The sequence below is a fragment of the Drosophila santomea genome, chromosome 3L, assembly GCF_016746245.2.
Source record: "Drosophila santomea strain STO CAGO 1482 chromosome 3L, Prin_Dsan_1.1, whole genome shotgun sequence".
Lineage (NCBI taxonomy): Eukaryota > Metazoa > Arthropoda > Insecta > Diptera > Drosophilidae > Drosophila > Drosophila santomea.
In genome coordinates, this window is record NC_053018.2 from 5,064,465 (window position 1) to 5,087,112 (window position 22,648).

At 42.7% G+C, this 22,648-nt stretch overlaps 3 protein-coding genes across 5 annotated transcripts; all 3 read left to right on the top strand.

The window, feature by feature from the left end:
- Positions 1-178: 178 nt before the first annotated feature.
- Positions 179-6,657, top strand: LOC120448147. Of its 3 annotated transcripts, none has more exons than XM_039629979.2 (5): positions 179-302; positions 3,845-4,582; positions 4,691-5,144; positions 5,319-5,553; positions 5,625-6,657. In XM_039629979.2, exons 2-5 carry the CDS (start codon positions 4,201-4,203, stop codon positions 5,787-5,789), a joined length of 1,236 nt encoding a protein of 411 aa, XP_039485913.1. In that variant the 5' UTR covers positions 179-302; positions 3,845-4,200; the 3' UTR covers positions 5,790-6,657. The 3 variants fall into 3 exon arrangements, with proteins under 3 accessions (XP_039485913.1, XP_039485912.1, XP_039485914.1); XM_039629978.2 differs by lacking the exon at positions 179-302 and adding an exon at positions 513-719; XM_039629980.2 differs by lacking the exon at positions 179-302 and adding an exon at positions 514-719 and having other exon boundaries at positions 4,691-5,054.
- A 3,248-nt stretch (positions 6,658-9,905) lies between these two features.
- On the top strand, positions 9,906-12,485 carry LOC120448210. The gene is made up of 8 exons (XM_039630088.1): positions 9,906-9,986; positions 10,394-10,753; positions 10,812-11,028; positions 11,091-11,308; positions 11,369-11,502; positions 11,557-11,711; positions 11,770-12,011; positions 12,075-12,485. The coding sequence occupies exons 1-8, from the start codon at positions 9,906-9,908 to the stop codon at positions 12,483-12,485; spliced, it is 1,818 nt and encodes a 605-aa protein (XP_039486022.1).
- A 3,057-nt stretch (positions 12,486-15,542) lies between these two features.
- On the top strand, positions 15,543-22,269 carry LOC120448211 (acetylcholine receptor subunit beta-like 1). The gene is made up of 7 exons (XM_039630089.1): positions 15,543-15,681; positions 15,744-15,886; positions 18,668-18,804; positions 19,625-19,779; positions 19,937-20,381; positions 20,782-21,381; positions 21,442-22,269. Exons 2-7 carry the CDS (start codon positions 15,823-15,825, stop codon positions 21,604-21,606), a joined length of 1,566 nt encoding a protein of 521 aa, XP_039486023.1. The 5' UTR covers positions 15,543-15,681; positions 15,744-15,822; the 3' UTR covers positions 21,607-22,269.
- Positions 22,270-22,648: the final 379 nt, after the last annotated feature.

Consider the following 22,648-nt stretch of genomic DNA (forward strand, 5'->3'; position numbering starts at 1 on the left):
GCGGTTCGCTCACTGTTTTTTAGCGCTGCTCAGCTGCTTGGTTGGAGCATAATTTTGTCGCTGGCTTTGTTGGCTTTTTGCGTTTTAAAAAAATACATAATTATGGGCTTAGAAACGCTCACTCTCCGTTGCTCTCTCTTGTGAAGAAAAAAAACCCGAGAGATACTCAGATACTTTTCCAGCGTTTACAACGATCGCTGCCTGGCATTCGCCTTTGATACTTGAAAGCAGACGCAACAGCAGCAGCACCGGATAATCGAGTGCAGCAGTAAAAGAAAAGTGAAAATCCCAGAAGAGATTAGGTAAATACAATCAAACAAGAGCAGTGCGAGATACCCAAACATAAAACGCCAAAATAATAAGCGAGTGTACAAACTGCAGCGGAAAGAATACAAGCAAGCAAGGTACGCACACACTCGGCTTCAGATACAGGTACTCGCAGATACAGATACTCGCAAATGCGAGTGTTGTAGCTTTTGTTCTTGCGCCCGCTTTTGAAATTCAAATGCGCTTCCGTCGATTCAGTTGGCAATCGAGTGTCGACTAGGCTGTACCGTCTGCAGTGGCATCCGCATCTATATCCATATATATATCCATACATATATATATACATATATCCCGCATAGAATACCCGATTTTGTGGCCTGACTCTACGTGGTTTTAGTGAATTTACGTGTGTGTTTTCCTTGTGCAGTTGAAAAGTTTTCCACATCCATAAGGTGAGCAGATCGCAGTTATCTATTTCCAATTGTTCTGTGCATTAGTGCCTGTAATTGACAGAATTCTTTCACTCACTTGGCAATGCCAAGGTCGCCACTGACGTCATTTGGCTAGCTTGCATAATTCCGCATTATGCCATAAAGAGAAAAATTCCATACCCCACTTTGTTTTTTGTTTTCCCTGAAAAATAAGAAAGCGAAAAACAAGTAACAAACAATAACACGAAATTCCCCGAAAACAAAGGCTCTTTTGCACTTTGAATGGGCGAGAGCTTAAAGCTAATCAGATACGATTTGACTGATATGAATATATGACCACATATAGATATCATTCCAAGCGTATATAGATTGGCTATTGGTTTGTACTCAAGCAGAGAGCTTTACAAACGACTCTTTGTTTGAAACACTTGTCGAGGTATAAATAAATTCGGTTAGAGATGTTTGGACTTAATGGTCCAGATATTCCAGTTCTGTGAAAGCCCTGCTCTGCACTGGTTCCACTCTGCTGTGCTCGCTGTGCAGCTGTCAGTTCTACTGAATTAGTTCAAGTTCATTAGCCCAGCCCCACTTGAAAGCCCCCACCTAGTAGAGGCTGTAGAGACACTATCTCGACTGTATAACTATATAGAACAATCAATTGAACAAAGCCTGAACTTTCGACTGCTGGCTCGTTTGCCACACACGCCAGACTCTGCGCTCTAGTCGGACCTAGACTATATAGTAAACAATGGTATAATAGTATACAAATATAAATTATTAGCATAGTTTTCGCTGTCTGGCGAATTTTTGTGTCTGGGGTGCGGCTTATCGGTTCGGTCTTCAAAGTGAGTTGGCGAATTCTCTGATTCTGTTTCTCTGTTTTGGTATTCGCTGCTGATAAACAGTCAAACTTAGCCAAACTTAGTCAAACAAAGCCAAAGCATTGTGTGGATAACGATTTCCTTAAACTTATATAACCAATTAGCGATCAAGGTCAGTGCCAAAGAAAAATCAACAAAATTCTGAGCTAAAATAAGCGCGATGATATCTGGTATCTAGCGCTGCACCCTGACTAGAATATATAACGAGGACTACAGTATATTTTGTATCTGAACATTCGAAGGTCGCAGATATTTGGCTGCAGATGTGACAAAAGTGAAATTGCGCTTACTGCAGCTCAAGTGAAACAGAGTATATACATACATCGCCGGGTCCATGACCAATCAATCCTACGGGTTATCAAGGGTGCTGTAAGCTGTCGGTCATAAAGTTAAAGAACCCTCGATCGGTAGCCCATATGTACGTGTTTATTAATAAAATGCCTGCACGGCAAACGCGGTTGTGCAACGCAAATGCATTTCGTATGAAAAACATTTTCCATCTATTTTCGGTTAGATGTGCGTTCTTCAATGTGCGAAAATATGGCCAGGCATTTTGAGGTCAAGTTAAGTTTGCTAAATGAATATTTTATTCCTAATACCCACTCTCTGCTTCGATAATTACCATTGCCAGGCAATTATCAGAATTTATTTGTGCTGTCCAAGTCAATGGCCCCGCCATCAAATTTGATTGTCAAACTTTCGCTGACATTTCGACTTGGACTGCCTCATCAAGCCCAATTTTCGTACGCTTTTGTGTCTCTGCTGCAGGAGATTTCACTTTGTTAGTTTCTGTGGCTTTTCACGTTTTTGCTTTGCGGTCAAATTGCAAATTACCCCGGCAATTGTCTCTGCAAGTCCAGCTACAGATCCAGCTTCAGCTTTAGCTTTAGCTTCAGATCCATTTTCATTTCCATTTCCATTTGCTTGAGTTTGCCGTTTTCCGTGCGCAGTTTGATCGACAAATATATGCGTCGAGCTGCTGGCATCTTTATGACGATGCGATAATCAGCAAATTGCACTGGGAATAATATTACATTTTCTTTCGAATTTCCTGTATCCAAGTATATCCATTTTGTAGGGGTATCATTTTAGTATTGCCTTGAATTTTCATGGATATACCTAATATATATTTCTCCAAGTGCACCTACGATTTAGTTTATTTCATCTTTTTGAGAGACACATGCGGGTATAGTTTGGGTACACATTTTCCTATTGTCATGACGTGAGCCCGGTTCAAATTGCATACATGCAGTACACACTTAGTGTTCAGGCAAACTGCTGTGTGTGTGAGTGTGTGCCATATATAATTGCCTCGATCATAAGCTTGGCGCATGTACACCGTTCCAATTGGAATCGGATGGGTTTGGGGGCGGTGGAAGAGGGGGTATCTATCAACTGGGAAACTTAATGGCCGGTGCAGCGATACTTTATGGCACTGGCCAGTTTATTATACAGTTGTCAGCACAGTGCTACAGAAGAAAAATCTGATTAATGTAATCACACGTAATTGGCGCGTTCGGTTAATTTGCGTAGAGAAAATTTCACTTTCGCAATCGAATTGCATTGATTTCGCTTGAGCTATATACTTATAATAAAACATCGAAGTGATGCAATAAAAAATAATTGCCATCCTTATGTAGAGAACTGCTCTTTTGTGTTTTTTCGGGTTCACAATCGGATTCGCACATCCATTAAAATGAAGTCAAATAAGTGAGTTTCAGCGAAAGGCAATTAAATTAATTGTTAAGAAGGATAGAGTGAATAACGCACATTGAATACTCTACAATTTTTAAAGTATTAATCAACTTTCGTTTATACAGCTAAAGTCGTAATCAAAATAAATGAAATAATTATATCAGATATGACAATAAACAAATATTCTTTGGAATTAGATACTGATTAGAAATAATTGAATTCTTATGCAAACCAAATTGGCAAGACCTTAAATTATTCTTAAATTACTTAAATAACTCAACTTTTCCCACCATTATTGTGTGTTGGAATTTTTCAAATATGCTGTGTTACCCAAGCACTCGAGTTGTGCACTTAAAAAAATCCTGCTGCTCATCACTTAGCAGAGTATGGGCAATTAAATGAAAACAAGTAGCCGCCCCATTGAACCGCGTGCGCCCACGCAAGCAAGCGGCTTACTGCGAAAAAGGGGGACTTTTCCGAGGGGTTGGCGATTACGCAATGTGCACACAATTTGCTAAGCTCATTTCTCACGTTTTCCCCGCACTCTCTCTCTTTTCTTTTCACTTGCAGCTTCTACGCTACGAAGAAAACAAGTAAGAGAAAGAGAAAGAAACAGAAACAGAAGAAGACAAGACAAGAAAACAGCGTACAAACAAGTAACAGAAACAAATACAAAAATAATTAAATAAAAGACTGAGCAACGTTCAAGCAAATCCAAGGAACAAAAACCAACAGCAACATAAGCAATCTCCCCCACAAAACGTCTCTCTAACTGTGAAACTAGGCCCACAAAAAAAAATCCGAGTGGAAAAGCGCAACTTTGATCTCAGCAACCCCGCACCGCGCAACCAAGAAGCAATACAACAATAAAACAAAAGAAGAGCCAGCGCACTTTACCGCCGGATTAGCCGCATTAACCCCGTATAATGTTAAGCAGCCTCGCCTCGTATCTCTTTGGATCAGCCACATCCGATTCCATTAGCCAAGAAGCCAAGCCCGCCCAGAACCAACCCAACGCCTCGTCCAACTCCAACTCGAATCCCGGCCCGACCAGCGATCCCGCGGCTGGCGATGTAATTGAGGTCACCTCCTCGACGCCCTCGGTAGCGGGCAGCAATCGTGGCGTGGTACGCGCCGCCAACGGCAAGCGGGGCAAGAACAGGCATGGCAAGCAGCAGCAACGGTCCAATCTGCAGCAGCAGCAGCAGCGGAAGCAGCAGCCAGCGATCACCAAGTTGCTGACGCCCGCGGGCGAGATCACCGACGAGGACTTCGACGAGGACGAATGGTACATTGTGGAGAACGATGGTGAGTTTCTAGCTAGGCTAACTTTAAGCCAACACCTAACTACTAACTTTAAATAAGTAGCTTAAAATCGGATTCTTCCACAACTAAAACGTTGCATTCCCTTTGCAGTCGAGGAGTACGACTCCCTGCCGCGCAGCGACTCCGAGGAGGAGCTCTCCGTGGTGGAGGTGTCGCAGCCGCGTCCCTCTCCATTGGTAACGGTGCCCACTGGCACCACAGCGGCCAGCTGCCGCCGCCGGCAGGGCGTCAACTCGTATTCACTGTACAGTGGGCCGCGGCCGCAGCAGCAGCGCAACTATCTGCAACGCTCGCGCGTCTCGAGGCCGCTGAGCATCAGCACCCTCAGCCCGCCCAGAAGTGTGCCCGCCCTGGGGGCAGGTGATCCTGACACTCTGACCCAGTCGCTGTACGTGGCCTCGCCGAGCGGCAGTGACCAGAGTCAGGGTGCTAACGTGCTGATGGAGGAGTCCTGGTACGTAACACCGCCACCATGCTTCACCTCGATTGGGCCAATCAATATGGAAACATCACCATTTGAGAATCTATTGATTGAGCATCCAAGGTTGGTGATCTTTATAGTACACAATACGAGTCTCTCTCCACCCGATCCCACCACCCTCCCTCCGTTCCACCAACAACCGCAATTTGCGGCCATAACGCACGCAAAACTACTAGTTACCCATCTAGTTTTTTTTTTCCTTTAACTAACTTGTGATCTCTCTTTGCGTTATTGCAGCATGTCCGTTTATCGTAGTATTAGGTCCACCCAGGAGGGAACCGAAAGTTTTGTTAATCTTGATCTCGGGGTGTCGGCGGAGGTGCCGCAGCAGCGGGAGGAGCCCGAGCCGCAGGCTGAGGAGCCGCAGGAGCAGCGCCAGGTGCTCCAGGAGCAGCGTGCCACCAACGCTCGCTTCGATCGCCATGCGGCCGCCCAGCTGAAGCAGCAGACGCTGGCTCGTCAGAGCCAGAAGGTAAGGATTATCTATAGTTTTTCTCTAATTCCTTATCTCTAATCAAATCACCTTTTGTTTGCAATCCTTAGAGCAACAACAAGAAGCAGCACCAGCAGCTCTGCCGCAGTGCCATCAAGCGGGCCAACAAGGTGCGCGACTTCCAGGCCAAGGCCAACCGCCCGCGCCGCTCGGAGATGCAGCACTGCAAGCTGGTCAGCGGCGCCAACAACAACCGCAGCAAGTGCTGCTACTAGGCGTGCACCACCACCCAAAACCACCCAACACACAACACACAACACCACCACCACCACCATTACGCCTCCAGTGCCCCAAGAGCGCCGAAGGAGGAGCATTACAATCATGGCAGGCGACGCGATTTTAATTAGTATTTTAACCCAAAACCCAAAATCCCCCGAAAAGGAAACGAGGAAAATTCGCTTAAGAAAATTGCCACAAAAATATCAAAAAATCTAGCAGCTACAAGAAACGCATATGTTTAATTAACTAAACTTAACAATTACTTGTGTAAACACGAAAAACAAAAGCCACAAAAAAAATTTTAATATCTGTGTAAATGCGTAGGTTTTAACGTTTGCCGTTTCAATTTCAAAACTTATATGAAAAATACCAAAAAAAAATGCAATAAAATTTTCAAAATGATTATGCAAAAAAAAACCCATAAGAAAAAACACAAACATGAAAAATGACAAAAAAGAGCATGTATAAAATAAGCAACAGAAACGATTTTGTTAATGTAGCTATAAAAAACTATTTTATTTATTTAACAATCAAAAACACACACACCCACGATTACTTTACGGTATGTTTTGCAAAAGTTTATGTTTATTTGTGTGATCAGTCTCGGAAAATCGATTCAGATCGATTGGAGTTTGTATGAATTTCTGTGTGTGTAAAGTGTATGCTTATCGACATGTAGGATGTATTGTATTAAACCCCTGGCACCAGATCCAATGTTCTATTGTATGCCTGATTATGTTGGAAATGCGCGTGCGTATGTATGAAACAAAAATGTGTGAGAAGGGGTTAAAAAGATTTAAAAAAAAAAACATATATATAACAGAAGGAAAAAATCACAATAAAAATAATTCTGCTAAACTTTAAGAGCCAACTGGATTTTAATGGGCATTGGGACCTATCACTCATTTCCATGAGTGAAAGGATCGTAAAACTGGAATACTAGAAGAGCCTTCTTAGTAAAAATTTGTATAAGTGGTATAGATATTTATAGCAAGGTATTTTTTATTGATCCTATAAATCTTATACGATCTGTTGCAATGTAGGTCAATTGTGTGGATTTAAGGAGCGTGTTGTCACGCTCGATGGACAAGGGCTGCCCTTGCGTGGATGTGGATTTCGAGTCATTGTCCGTGGAGTAGCAGTTGTCCCAGGGTCAAGTGGTCGGGAGGCGGACGAGCCTTTCACAACGCTTAAAGTGCCAAGTAACTAATTAGTGATTAGTATTTTAACGCAGACACGCTTGGCAAACGGTGGCAATTAAACGAGCCCAATCAGCAGACCGCACTCGACAGTTAGGTGCCGTTGACCTTGGCCAAAAGGTAAGGGGTTACCCAGCAGCTGCTCCTCCGACTCCTCATTTTCCTCCGACTTCCGCGATGCACAGCGGCTCTAACGGCGAAACACAACGAAAGTAAATCAGCAAATGGAATCATCTCAGGTGGGCTCCAAGAGATTCTTTCACAACCTGCAACTGTTGGGGAGCCCTGAGAGCCGCGAGAATGCGGTGAGCTGGCTGTGCTATTGTACACAGGGAAAAAATCTTGGTAAAAAGAAAGCTATATTATATAGAAGACCAATCCAGTCCTGTAAGTACTTTTGAATCGCTAGAAATTTATAGTAAATCATACAGATGTCAACAACTATGAAACAACATACATAAGTATGATCATAATACATAAAATATTCATTCTGATCCATTTAGAATTTTACTAGAATGCCAGATGGTACAAGGATCTGTGCTCCAAGACCTATTTCATTGCTTTAAATTGTTCTCCTTCAACTAGATTTTCCTCTGTGCAAACTATTGGATGGCTGGATGTGTGGTTGGATGGAGGAAAACTTTATAAAGATCCGCACTAGCCGCGCTTCGCTTCACACCTGCTCGCATCGCGAAGAGCTGCAAACCAGCGTTGGCGTTCGCAAAAGTTATAAGACTCAGAAATTCGACCGGCAACGGTGGTCGGAACTCGGTTTGGACTATTATGTAAGATTAGGCAATCTGCGAACACACATCCACTTACATCCACAGCCATCCACTTACATACTCGCCCAACTCCCCCACTTGGCGGCTGATTCTATTTGGCAAGTTGCACTTGAGTGATTTTTCGGGCTTCCAAAAAAAAAAAAAAAAACGGAAAACCAACAAACCTTTTGAACAGCATACATACGTGCAATATGTAAAGCGGCCCAAATGACGTAGCCGAGAAAACCCGACAAAAGCTGCCAACCAAAGATCGCGCAATATCCAAAACCATTATCGAAAGTGAGACCGAGACAAAACCCTCCCAAAAGAAAACCGAACCGTTTTGTAGCGTTTTTTTGATACTAACATCGGATCCGGATCGTCAACTTTTATGGCCAACGTCGCGAGGATTTGCTAAGCACCCTGAAATGGGCCAAGTTGTTCGGTGTCAGTTGGTCAAAGTGCGTGCCGAGCTGTGAACTGTGACCCGTGATTCGTGGTAGTGGGTGTGAGAAAAGCGCGTTGGAAAATACGAAATACGTTGAGCTGGTCAGTGATTAAACTGATCTGGAACTGCGAGGTTAGGCGATTTAAAGTCGAAGGAGTTTTTAAATACGAGGTAAGTTTGGCTGCATATATGGTTAAGAATTTGATAGAGAAGGCCCAAAAATTATAGACTTCTATCATTTCAAACAGGGTTTCTTAAAGGTAAATTTCTGATGACTTATGTAAGGATTTAGAGTTACCTTTAGCTTTGCATTCAAAGGTTTACTTGGGAATCTACGTCATAATACTTAAAACCAATAAACGAAATCAGTATTACTTATTAGAGAAACTATAAAGCCATGTTTTGTATAGTATACATATGTAGTTAACTAAGATCCTACAAGGACCCTGTTAAATCAATATTCTCCGCCAGGAAAAACTAAGAATGGCCTAAACCGTTGTGGCCCTCCGCCATTAACGTGTTCGGAACCGTTAGGTATTTGCAATTAATGCAGGCAGAGGAAAACGGCTCAAGGTCAGTTAAATGCGATTAACTATAATTATAAAAGCCAAGTGTAGGAGCAAAAGCAGAAGAACAACAGCAACAAGACTGGCAAATAATGAAAGCCAAAAACCGAAACCAAAAACCCAACAAAACGAAGAAGCGGCAATAACAGCAGCAGCAACTATTGCACAACAGTGGCCAACAACAAGGCAGAAAAAAATAAAACAAAAACGAAAAAAAAAAACAATAAACAAACATGAAACAAACACCTACAAGAAGTTGAAGTAATTATAACAACAATTAAGCAAACGGCGTGCGTTTTTACAGCTAAGCGAAAAGGCAGCCAAGCATTTTGGTGGCTGGAGGGGTGATGTTGGGGGGATCACGTTGTTCATTAAAATGTAATCCAAGTTTAAGCGCAGACTAAAATCTTAGACAGGTGCGTTCTGCGTGGGCCATAATTAAACCATCGCAAGCGGTGACAGTTTTATGGCTTTGACCTTAACGCCAGACAAACGGAGTTAGAAGATGATGTATCCGAAGTGGTTATTGTTCTGGCCACAGTTTCAACGACATTGAAGGGAGTGGAACTAACAAGCTGAGGAGTCCAACGGAAGTAACATTATGGCTGATAGCTGGAATGAGAAATAACTTCCAGATGTGCAAGTAGTTCAATTACAATAAAATCTAAAAATAAAATCTTATACTAATTTAAATCATATTATTATAATTGTCTAGAAGATAAAAGTAATAAAAAGGGAGCTTTAAATTAGAAAACATCGATGCCAAGTACTATGAGTAAACTACGACAGTTTTGCAGGGAAGTAGCGATAGAATAATAACCTCTATCTTTATGATCTGCCATAAATCAAGTTAAGGGCATCTCATCTCCACGTTCTGCGATCAAAAAGATCCGAGATCTACTAGCCGTGCACATTGGCCACAATTAATTTATGAAGCACAAACTTCCTTCCGGCGAGCACGCATTTGGTGTAACCAACGGCAGACAACACTTGAGTGACCACTAGCAAGGTCAGCTTGTGGCAGCCTCAAGCATGACGATAGTTATGATACCGATTCGCATTCCGATACCCGTATTGAATGGTCCCCCATGGGACTCCAGTTTCATCTTTTGCAGCTGCCAGTCGCGTGACGGACATGAAGATGTGCAGATTGCCCAAGCGAACGTGGCTGCTCCAGTCGATGGTTCTGATGCTGATGCTGCTCATGGAGTTGCAGGTAAGGAACCTTTCACCTCTGGCTGATTGGCCAACGTGAAGCATTGCCCAAGTGGTGGTGGCTGATGGGAAATCTAATCTATTTAACAGTTCTTAGCATGAACTTCCTGATTAGGCCACATGAGCCGTTGCCAATCGTTGGCCAATCGCCCAGACCGTCTAACGGATATGCTCTGCTCTAATGCAGATTGCGTATCGACCGCGAGCGGAAGAAGCTTTGTCTGGCCAAAATAATGTGGCTTTGTTGTTGTGGCATTGCTGCTGATGCAGCACTTTTCCTTTTTTCGCGCCGCTCATAAAACCAAAGACTTGAGACACAAACTTAAGCGAGTGATTTATGGCATTGCGTATACGCCCCACGCGCCACACGCACTTTTTCAAAATGCCTATTTTCCTATTGTTTTGCAGCAGCACATCAGTGGATTGGAACAGAGCACGGACTACTCGGTGGTTAGCAAGACTGCAGGTGTGGCCACCACCACTTCTGCACCACCCACTCTAGTGCCACCACTGAGGATTTTCAAAGGTCGCATTCAGACAACCACTCCCTCCACTAGAAGTACTTCTGGTTCACGTCCCTTGGCCACTGGAGCTGAAGCGCAAAAGGAATTGGTCGGGATCTCCTCCAAATCGTATATTTCCGGACCCACCACCACACCCTCGAAGTTGTCAAAGAGAGCAGGATTGGCAGGACCCAAGAAATTTCCCAAGGATTTGCGCAATCGCAGCAGTAATGCAGTGGAGCGCAACAAGCTGCAGCATGAAGTTGTAAGCTTTTATTGAATATTTTTGGGAACTCTTTAATCAAAAAGTGGTTTCAAAACAGCCCGATCACGTGCCCGACTCCTCCGGCTATATACCACATCGCATTGGTCATCCTGTGCACTTGGACTACGGAACTACGGGAGTGGACTCAAGTGGTGCGCCAACTGGCAGCGGTGGCTATCATGCGGCGCCCTATGAGAACAGCAAGTGGCAGGAGGAGTACTGGGATCAGGAGTATGCAGGACATCAGCATCAACCCAATGGCACCAGAGTTCAACGTAAGAATCTCTATTTCCAACTTATATATTATGTTCTTAAGGTAATCCAATTACCTAAACAGATATCGAGGCGGAGTGCCAGGATGACTATATGAAAATACGCATTGGATTCAATGGCTCCTTCAGTGGATTACTGTATTCCGCTGGCTATGCCTACGATCCGGATTGCATGTACATCAATGGGTCTGGCAGGGATTACTACGAGTTCTATATCCAGTTGAATCGCTGCGGCACTTTGGGTAAAAATTCCCTGCAAGAGGAAAGTCGCAAGAATCCAACGGTGCGTATGATTGATGCTAGATTTTATTACAATGTTTGAGAAAATTTACCCCTATTTCAGAACTTTATGTGGAACACGGTAACAGTTCAATATAACCCCTTGATCGAAGAAGAGTACGATGAGCACTTTAAGGTCACCTGCGAGTATGGCTATGATTTCTGGAAAACCGTGACCTTTCCCTTTCTAGATGTGGAGTACGTCTAAGAAATAAACTTTATATTTAGTTATTAATATGATATATCACGCAGAGTTGCTACTGGCAATCCTGTGGTCTTCACGCTAAGTCCCCCCGAGTGCTACATGGAGATCCAAAATGGTTATGGCATTGGAGGTCCAAGGGTAACAGGTCCAGTGCGTGTCGGCGATCCCCTAACCTTGATCATCTATATGAGGAGCAAATATGGTAAATGGATTTAGTCATACGATATAAACTAATCTATTAACGACATGGCGATACGCAGACGGCTTCGACATAGTGGTCAACGATTGTTATGCCCACAATGGCGCCAACAAGCGGATACAGCTCATCGATCAGCACGGCTGTCCGGTGGATGACAAGCTCATCTCACGCTTCAGGGGCTCCTGGTCGGATTCTGGAGTGTACGAGACGCAGGTGTATGCGTACATGAAGACCTTCCGGTTCACTGGATCCCCGGCGCTCTATATCGAGTGCGATGTGCGCATGTGCCATGGACGGTGTCCAGTGAGTTATATCTAATACTAATAGTTAACACTTTATTATAATTATAAATATTATTTTACTCAGAGCCAACCATGTCACTGGAGGAATCTGAAAGCTGTGACCAAGCGCGATACCTCCAACATGACAGCCACAAACCTCTCGATTCCTCCACTATCAGACGATGGCGAGGGACTGACCACAGAGAATCCACCTGCCAATTCCCTGTCCGAAAATGTAAACCTTTTCCAGTCCCTGCGAGTTTTGCAGGAGGGAGAAACTGATGGAGATGATGTGTATGCCCATCGGCAGACCAAACCCTTGTCGCCACATCAAACATGTTTAAAGACCAGCACATTTTCGGCACTGACCGCCGGCTGTTCAGCGGTATTGTGTGTGCTGACAGTTACTCTTTTCATTGCCTGTTCGAGACTAAAACGTCGCAAGGAGTCCTCACTGTACGACTCCTATATTGCACATAAAGGACAAATCGATTGATGAAACCCGAGTTGGCCAAGTGTTGGTCTTGTTTTGAGCACATTGTGTATATAGCTTATGGCCCACGAAATTCTGTTTTAGTTAGAGCTAAGTTTGCTGTAGTCTTTTCTTTAGGTTTTGAGTGCTAGTTTTAAGTCTTGATTTTGCCAACTAATCGTGGGTGATCTACTGCGATTTTCAAAAATTATAGACCTTTTAAAATCTTGGTTTCTCTATAAATAAAATATTTAATTGAGATGATTTGAAGAAACATTTCGTTTACTTTACATTCAAGACCCGAAAGAAAGTACATTTTAGGAATGTTGGTAAAATATATAAATTTTTGAAATTACATGAAACTTTGAAGTTTTTTATGAGATTCGGTTACAATAGTATACAGTTTTTATTTTCTAAAAATAAATGTAAGTAACTCAAGTATTTTAAATCGAATTTTACATACATGTTTTCTTGACTCAACACGAAACGTTGCCTAGTTATAGGCTTCGTCTTAAACTATAAATAATTGTGAGTGCAAAAAAATGTTGACTGCCATTGGGCTCGCCACTGAATAATGCTTCAATTTGTTCAGCGCCAAATGAATGGGTGGCCTTTGGAGGCTGGTTTTTTGAGTTACCGCTCATGTTTATGCCGCCCCATGTGGCAGGCATAAGGAAGTCGAAGGTGACTGGTGACACCTGCGGCACTTCCTCATGGGACCGGCTTTGTCCTCAGCCATTGACACGTCCAAATTCGGTGTTTTCGAGCGCTTGTCACCGTGGGCCATTGAGATTTATGTGTTTTGACTGCTTATTTTTGGTTGGTCGTGCGCCCAGCCGCATGCTTTTCCGTTGTTGTGGCTCAGAGATGTTGGGTTTGACACAAATTTTCGACTGCGGCGCGCCGCAAAATATTGCCCAAAATGTGTTAATATGGTTGAGGACTTTTAATATTGCCCAATCGCAACTGCAACAACTGCTGCATTAGCGGCAGCCGCAAAAATACACTGCTAATTGTGCAATTTTCGATGGCCCAGTCATTTCGCCTCTATTATTGTTTCGGCAAACGCTCTTCGCCTGTTCTTGGGTGTAAAAATTAACACGGAATTGGCCAGAGTCAACGGCTAATTAATTTATGTGGCTGTGCGAAAACAAACAAAAGAATCCGCACACAAAAACAATCCAAATATGTTTATGATATCACATTACATTTATGCACAGAATGACGGTCTTTTTCTCACAAAGTTTTGCATACAATTGACAGTGTTTGCTTGTGTTTTTTTTTTTTTTTTCTCATTTATGATTAATGACAGTTTAAGAAGCGAGTGAGCAAAACACACTAATTGAATCGTAAGGTGGAAGTGGCAATCTACAAATTTTAAAATGCCTCGACACGCGGCCGCTATTTCTTTGCATAACGACCCCGCCCAGTGGGTTTTTAGGTGATTTCTCCACCATTTGTAGGCCATCTTGAGCACGTAGATCTGCGGCTAACTACTTTTCGACGGCGACCTTGAGCAAAGTGTTTCAATTGAATGCAGCGAAATAATTAAGTAAAAATTTCTGAAGATACAGAAATTAATTTGATGTAATTTGCGTTGGCGTTGCTGCCATTGATTTTATCGCATCTCCAGCGGGCGAGAGGAAAAACTTGCCTCCATCTGCTGCCGCTGGTGACACCAAAAAAAAAGTGGCACCCAAATTGCACCAGCACCAGCAACAGTGCCGCACAAAGGCTTCAAAGTTGTGCTTTTTATGCGCTTAGAGGCGACCTTAGAGTTTTTGCTTTTCGCCCAGCACAGCCGCATGTCTCATAACTTGCACGTTCGTGGCCTGAGTCTTTCGTTTTTCGCTGCATTGTATTGCGCTGTCATGCGCACATGAAAATCATCATCAGCAGGCCGAGAAGCCAAGCGCCGAAGAAATAACACACCGAAAAAAAGGGATCGTTTTCCACTTCAGATTATTAGATGAATGTGTGCCATTAGCCCACTTACAAAAATTTATTTAATGCATGTTTACATTTTTAAAGTTACGCTAAAGATTTTTCCCTTTATTTATATTTCCATATATTTTTGAACATATTTTTTAATTAACCCTTACCACTTTACATTTTTTTATAAACACATAAAGTTACATTTCTTTCAGTGCAATTAAGGCAACTTCAGCAACTCCGTCAAAATCAGTAATGTTAAAATATGCTTTCATTACCAAACAGTATAACACACATAAGGTATGAATAATATTCTCCTTTGGGCAACTCATCGTTGAATTTTTTTTTTGATTTTCCCTCTGCAGAGAATCTATTTAAAGTTTTCATTGTACTTGCTTTTCCCCCATCCCCAACAGATTAAATAAATTGAGCAGCTATCAATCAATTCACGGAAGTTTACAAGCCCAAAACCATTTGGCAATATAATTCCAAATATAATTAAAGGTTAATACAAGTGCTGACCGCTGAATGAGATTTGGAAATCCAAAAGGTCAAAATAGGGCCACATTACAAAAGAGTTTAAAAAGAATGCACTTGCATTTTTAGAAATCTAAAACAAATTTCGTCAAAAGGTGGTTACTTGAAAGCATTGTCATTGCTAGGGAAAATTTATTTAAATCATTTATGCGCCATAAGGAACTGCGCTATGCTAATGATAGCCACTAACGATTAGACGCTGTGGAAATATATTAAAAAAACTATGAAATAACTCATTAAATTCCAGTCCCACATAACTTTTTCCTTGTTCCTTTTTGTTGTTATTCGCTTAATTTATAGGCCCAAGTGTTGTGCCATAACTAAGCAATTTAATAACAAAACAAGAGAGAACGCTGTAGTCGAGTCCTGGAGGCCAAGCACGTGTTAGTAAAAATTATCAACAGCTGATAAGGCCAACTGCTTTTGTTTACAAACTAAAGATTATCAGAAGGGTGGGTTCTGAACAAACACCTCGGAAAATGAGAGGGCTTTCCATTTTCCTCTCAGTTATCCGAATTTTTCGCGTCTGCGCACAGCTGTTTTTTTTGTCAGATTTGGCTGCTGCGCTCTAGAAAGTCAGAATCCCATTGATTTTTATCCAGATTCCCGAAGTAGAGTTCTTAATCCGCACCCAAACTGACGGCTCCAGCTCAAGACGGAAAGTTCGAAAGAAAATTTCCCTGAAAACCCAGTGAAAATTAAGAAAAAATCCAAAAAGAAATAGCTAAAATTAGGAAAAGCTTGAGATAAGGTGAAGTGTGCTGTTTTTAAGACGTTTGGCTGAGCTAAAAGCCTTCATTTTTGTGTCTACAGTTTTGGGGCGTGGGCCAGCCAAAGTGAAAAATACAAATTAGCCATGTCACTGGAGTAAGTGAAAGCAGTGGAAAAAATCATGGAGTCTTCCAGCAAATCCTGGCTGTTGTGCAGCATCCTGGTGCTCCTGGCCTTTTCGTTGGGTACGTATTTAGGGCTACGAACGACTGGAAGACAGCCACGCCCCCTTTCGGGCAAGGGCTATTATGTAATCAAAAAGGAAAGAAAACCAAATGAAGGGCCAAAAACTCTGTTAACTCTGCTAACCGTTTCTTAGTCCCCGAAAAAAACCAGAAAAACTATCTCTCTATTTCTCTTCTCCTTAGCTAGCTTACGATTTTACAGCAATGATTTGATTTTTTTCTTAAATTTACGCTTTGCGCTGGCAGCGCCGCCTTAACAAGTTCTCCAAGCTCTCATTGCCAACCACCAAGAACCGAGTACCAAGTACCAAGTACCAACTACCACCGGCCCTCCAGCTCCTGGCATCCTGGCATCGTTTCGTGTATATAGCTTAGCCACACTACCCCCAAAAGAACAACAACAACAACAAGAACTACCAAATGTACTGGATATAGTAGCTATATAGCAAATAGACCAGCAACAACAACCGCCACACAAATCTCGACTTGCGATTGCCCGAAAAAAATGGGACTTGGAGAATCTGTCAAAGCGTCGCTGCTGCAGCGCTGCAAAAAAAAAAAAAAAAAAAAGAACCAAAAATTATAACCGAATCACAACTGCGCTAGTCATCAAAACTCTGTAAACTATTTATATATATATATATATAATCTGGAATCTCAAGTAGAACTCCACATAGCACACCTCGCACTCAGTTAAGTGCCGCCCCACAGATTAGATCTTTTGGCATAGCTTTATCTTCTATCTCTATATAGATTCACTAAACATTAGCTTAGCTTTAGCTATCTCTCTCTCTCTCTTTATCTCCTGCTCTCTCTTTCTCTCCCGCTCTCCGACTCTATATCCATTGCTCGACAACTGTAAACTTCTGTACCCGATACCCAATACGAACTATCAAATTATACGTCCAGTACACCTGCATACTTGTCTTACTCTATGAATATTTTACAAGCAATTTATAATATTCCCCAGCTATAATCGCTTTTGTAATTAACCTTTCTCCAGAGTCCCCTCTGCATTTCTCTCGCTCGCTCGCTCTCTCTCTCTCTTTGACTCTCTATCTCTCTGTCTCTGTCCATCCCCCCAAAATAAATATTAAAAACCCCTGACTGTGTATCTACGAAAAGCGTGGTAGCCAAGGTCCTTGAGGGACCCGCAGGATGGGTGGTGGCACATTACATCCCGAACGACCACGGCAACCATACTGAACAGCAACCAAAAAAGAAACAGAAAATGCAAATCATACGAAAATGCAACGAACCGAACCAACAATGCTTATATATATATATACGTGTATATAAAGATTTCTGTATCAACTGCCGAATCTTAATTCATACTCCTTCTCTTCTGAGCAGTCCAAGAAGTAACGAAAAGAAAAGCAAATAGAAATTGTAGTCGATATTCGCATAGACAGAACCCCCCCTTCAGGATTAGACTTATATTTACTAGAGAAGAACTAAATATATTAGTGCATTCACTCACCCGCATACCAACATACACACACACATACACAGAGATATTTGCTTAGTATCATCATCATATGTACCCACCCCAAAAAATCATATCGTTCACCTAGCGCAAAGTGCAACTCCATAAACGAGTTTCGAAAGTCACGCACCCATACAGTAGAGGAAGTTCGTGCTCCATATATGAGACCACACACACACTCACACACTCACACACACAAAGGCACGCGAACACACACTCGAAGAACAAGGATAACCCGGTCACACACACAAGCTGCCGAGAGTGTGGGTCCCAGCATCCCTGCGCTTTCGAAGCCCTGGCTTTCTCTCTCTTCTCCTCTCTCGAAGGACACCGCGTGGAGCTTTTCCGGATAAAGTTCGCTCAGCTGTCCAAAGGGCAAGGAAAACAACAGGCACTATAGCCATCTCAGTCCCACGTAGAATGTATGAGCAGAAATTCCCGTTAGGTTCCTAGAAATCCCTGATCGGGCGCCACTTAAACGTTGCACTTTGTCAAGCACAAGTTACTGAATAGCAGCTAGCTGTATAACCATGTTAACATAGTACTTGTTACGAGTCAGGACTCTAGGACTGTAAGAATCACTAGGCACTTGCATTAAACCATCCACTATGTGGGGGGTGGGGGTTGGAAGGACCTCTTCCCCTGCTCATAGTTCTTGTTTAACGGAAGTGCCTCCCATGCGGCGTATACTCAACGTAGGCCAGAACAACAGCTACAACATCAACAGTGCCACTTCGCACACCACCTCCACCACCAACAAAACAGACAACCACCTGCACCACCAAAAACAGCAAAAAACAACAAAAACGAAATATATACCACGATCGAGCGGTTCTCATGTGTCGTCCATTTTTGTTTAACTTTCCCCATCAAAATTCTAAAATGATGCTGATGCTAAAGACGAAGAATCGGTTTATAAAGTCTGATAATGCCTCTGTCCTATCTGCCTATCTCTATCTCTCAGCCCCTCTCTTTCACTCTTCACACTCTCTCTCTCTCTCTCTCTCTCGCTCTGTCTAAGTCTATCTGTCTATAAGCTAAATCATCCCAAAACCCATTCAAAAATTAAAAAAAAAGAAACAACAAGAAAAACTTAAACAATGAATACAACAACTTTGCTCATCCGTTCGTTTCTTTGTTTCTCTGTATTTTCTTTCATTACTTTTGTGTCTCTGTGTGCCCCGCCATTTTGTTCTGATCAAAACCTAAATCCCGTCCCGAATCCCTATATGTGTGTGTACGCTCTTCCGTTGTTTTCGTTCGCTTCCGTTTCCGTTTTCCGTTGTGTTTTTTAGTCAGTGCATCCGAAGATGAAGAGCGCTTGGTGCGTGACCTCTTTCGAGGCTACAATAAACTCATACGACCCGTACAGAATATGACACAAAAAGTTGGAGTAAGATTTGGTTTGGCGTTCGTACAGCTAATCAATGTCGTAAGTGTTCTCAAAATTAAATTTGTCAAACAAAAATCAAACCTGAATAATAATAAGATTATGCTAATATAATAAAAAAAAAACAAAACTCATAACTAACTTTCGTAGAGTGTAAATGTGTTTTCGAGTTCTGTTCCTAACAAATTCTTCAGTTTCGTTGCTGTCATAATCGTCCATTTGAAAAAAAAATGCCATAAAACACCCACACAATCGCCCATTAACAGTCAGCAACACCCACACATTCACATGCACTGGCTGCTCCCCCGGCCACGCCCCCTCAGACTGACGAGGGGAGGGGCGGGAGGAGGGGCGCATTCAACGTTTCAGTTTCGGTTATGCTTTGTAAATAATTACGTACACGTTGTCTTGACTTTGTATGTTTGTAGTGAACTTGATGCTAGAAAATCAAATACGAAATACAAATACTAACCCTAAACAATTAAGTTTAAACAAGCAAAACAAACTAACCAACTAACTAACAAACTAACTAACTAAAGTAAAGCCACATGCGAAATAATGTCTTAACTACCTTCCCACCCGCTCTCTCTCTCTCGATTTCTCGATTTGTGTACGCCAAAAATTCGATTCGATTTCGATTCGTTTCGAATCTCAAATGAAAATCGTACCCGTACTCCGTACTTCGTACCGTTCTCTATCACACCACCAACCAACCAACCAACCAAACCACCAACCAACCAAACCACCAACCAACCAACCACCAAACCACCACCATCTGATCACAAATCAAAACTGAAAAAAAAAAAAAAACAAACGAATTCCCGAAAAAAAAAACAATACCGAAAATCGAAAACCGATCAAGAATGAGAAAAATCAAATTATGAAATCAAACGTTTGGTTACGTTTGGTTTGGTACGACTACCAGCTGCAGTGGGATGAGGCCGACTACGGCGGCATCGGGGTGTTGCGTCTGCCCCCCGACAAGGTTTGGAAGCCGGACATTGTGCTCTTCAATAAGTGAGTAAATGGCCATTTGCTAGCTAACCCATCAACTCCAACTCTCTACACTAACCAAGACAAATAGCTAATGAACGTAGTAGGCGAAAGTCGATGCTTTCCTCGCAGTCATGCGTCATTTCTAGCCCATATTAATAACTCATCTTTCCGTTGACAGTGCCGATGGCAACTACGAGGTGCGCTACAAGTCCAACGTGCTGATTTATCCCACGGGCGAGGTCCTGTGGGTTCCGCCGGCCATTTACCAGAGCTCCTGCACCATCGATGTCACCTACTTCCCCTTCGATCAGCAGACCTGCATCATGAAGTTCGGCTCATGGACCTTCAATGGAGATCAGGTCTCATTGGCTCTGTACAATAATAAGAACTTTGTGGATCTCTCGGATTACTGGAAGTCGGGCACCTGGGACATTATTGAGGTGCCCGCCTATCTGAACGTCTACGAGGGCGATAGCAACCATCCCACGGAAACGGACATCACATTCTACATCATCATCCGGCGAAAGACTCTCTTCTACACTGTGAATTTAATTCTGCCCACGGTGCTGATTTCCTTCCTCTGCGTCTTGGTATTTTACCTGCCAGCCGAGGCCGGCGAAAAGGTGAGATAGAGCTAGAGCTTTTCGTTCCGTCATTAATTCTGCTTTATAGAGGGTCACATCTGGTCACGGGAGGGGTCATGTTAAAAATACACTTAAATAATATTTAAATATTCCTTATCCACCTAGAGTTCGTCAAACGACTAATTTCCATTTATTTAATGATTTAATGATACGCACAAACATTAATTAACTAAGCTTTAGCATCTGGCGCTTGATTGGCCTAATACCAAAAAACAACATGATTGTGGTTTTCGTTACGCCCTTGTGATTAAGATTTTAAAAACATTGTGCTTGTATTTATTCCCAAATTCATAACAAGCAGTAGGGCGGCACATTTACTTTCAGTGTAGGGTAGCTTTCGGCTATTAAGCGATCCGTTAATAACGATTTGTGTCCCCAGGTTACGCTCGGAATTAGCATTTTGCTGTCACTGGTTGTGTTCCTGTTGCTGGTGTCGAAGATTCTGCCACCGACATCGCTGGTGCTGCCACTGATCGCCAAATATTTGCTGTTCACCTTCATCATGAACACGGTTTCCATCCTGGTGACCGTGATCATCATTAACTGGAACTTCCGGGGGCCGCGCACCCACCGCATGCCCATGTACATCCGCTCCATCTTCCTGCACTACCTGCCCGCCTTCCTCTTCATGAAGCGCCCTCGGAAGACCCGCCTGCGCTGGATGATGGAGATGCCCGGAATGAGCATGCCCGCCCATCCCCATCCCTCCTACGGCTCGCCCGCGGAGCTGCCCAAGCATATCAGCGCCATCGGCGGCAAGCAATCCAAGATGGAGGTCATGGAGTTGTCCGACCTGCATCATCCCAACTGCAAGATCAACCGCAAGGTAAACAGCGGTGGAGAACTTGGCCTGGGCGACGGTTGTCGCCGGGAGAGCGAGTCCTCCGACTCCATACTGCTTTCTCCGGAGGCTAGCAAGGCCACCGAGGCGGTGGAGTTCATTGCCGAGCACTTGCGGAATGAGGATCTGTACATTCAGGTGGGTAACCCTGGCAAACTGAACTCACATGATATGAAATATCTCCTTAAAATGTTGCAGACCCGCGAAGATTGGAAGTACGTGGCCATGGTGATCGATCGCTTGCAGCTGTACATCTTCTTCATTGTGACCACGGCCGGAACGGTGGGCATTCTGATGGATGCTCCGCATATTTTCGAGTACGTGGATCAGGATCGCATCATCGAGATTTACAGGGGAAAGTAAGCGAATGAGCACTTGGAGCAGCCGGGGGCTGATTGAAATGGTTAACAGCATTGCAAACGCAACAATAATAAGCAAAAGAGGTATTGAGACAGAGACGTAAACAATGAAAATTGCCACAATTAATGAGGATTTTTAGATTTTAATAATTAATGAACACTAAACGATACTTGCTTGAGCAGAATTAACACCTAAAATAACTAACTAATATTAACTTTTTGGTAAACACACGAATTGGAACGCAGAACACACACACAGCAAACAGTCGTCGAGTAAAACAAATAAGCAAATAACTCACCAGCTACAAATGTTAAACAAATAAAAATCAAAACAAAGAAAACAAAACTAGTGGAATTGTGAGTAAATTTATAATTTTAAAAACGAACTTAGCTAATATGGACATCTAGAATGAAGTTTAGTTTAAGAGCAATAAATAGCGAGCAACCGTTTTCCAAATAATTTGTTATGTTGTGCGAGGAAGTTAATCATAAGTATAGTAATCGCAGTTTCACGCATGAGATTTAAGAATGGAATACATCCCGAATCAATTTGTAAATGCTCTCACACGATCGCAGCTAGCAAAAAGATCGAATTAATCGTAGACTCCGAAGATCTCGAGACATGGAGCCTACCAATAAAAACCAATAAAAATGCAAAGTTAATTAAGCAAACCCGTCTATTAATTTCATTCCTGCATTGCTCATCCGCCGCGTGTTACACTCCTGGTCACTTGGCACATTAACTAATTGATATGGGCATAATGTTTTATTGACCAACTGGGGAATGGCGATTTAAATATAGTAAGCATCAATTGTTTAAGTCAATAATGTTTATTGTTTGGCGCTAGGAATGGGGAGCCAATTATGTAAGCACGATTCTAACATAACTTGGGCATATGTGTCTTAGACATAGCTGTTTCTGTTTTTTTGCAGTCGTATATTCGCACATTAATCATCCGCCCACGTAGCCACTTGGTGTGAATTCTGTCAGATCCCATGAAACCTAATTGGCCAAACACATAAACATGGTCAGAAATTTCCCCATT

Excerpts from the sequence above, each read along its gene's own strand:
- LOC120448211 (XM_039630089.1), top strand. The coding sequence starts at position 15,823 with ATGGAGTCTTCCAGCAAATCCTGGCTGTTGTGCAGCATCCTGGTGCTC. Across the intron at positions 18,805-19,624 it reads TCGTACAGCTAATCAATGTC|AATGAGAAAAATCAAATTAT; the intron begins GTAAGTGTTCTC and ends AAACCGATCAAG. Across the intron at positions 20,382-20,781 it reads CAGCCGAGGCCGGCGAAAAG|GTTACGCTCGGAATTAGCAT; the intron begins GTGAGATAGAGC and ends TTGTGTCCCCAG.
- LOC120448147 (XM_039629979.2), top strand. The coding sequence starts at position 4,201 with ATGTTAAGCAGCCTCGCCTCGTATCTCTTTGGATCAGCCACATCCGAT. Across the intron at positions 4,583-4,690 it reads GTACATTGTGGAGAACGATG|TCGAGGAGTACGACTCCCTG; the intron begins GTGAGTTTCTAG and ends TTCCCTTTGCAG. Across the intron at positions 5,554-5,624 it reads TGGCTCGTCAGAGCCAGAAG|AGCAACAACAAGAAGCAGCA; the intron begins GTAAGGATTATC and ends TGCAATCCTTAG.
- LOC120448210 (XM_039630088.1), top strand. The coding sequence starts at position 9,906 with ATGAAGATGTGCAGATTGCCCAAGCGAACGTGGCTGCTCCAGTCGATG. Across the intron at positions 10,754-10,811 it reads ACAAGCTGCAGCATGAAGTT|CCCGATCACGTGCCCGACTC; the intron begins GTAAGCTTTTAT and ends GTTTCAAAACAG. Across the intron at positions 12,012-12,074 it reads TGTGCCATGGACGGTGTCCA|AGCCAACCATGTCACTGGAG; the intron begins GTGAGTTATATC and ends TATTTTACTCAG.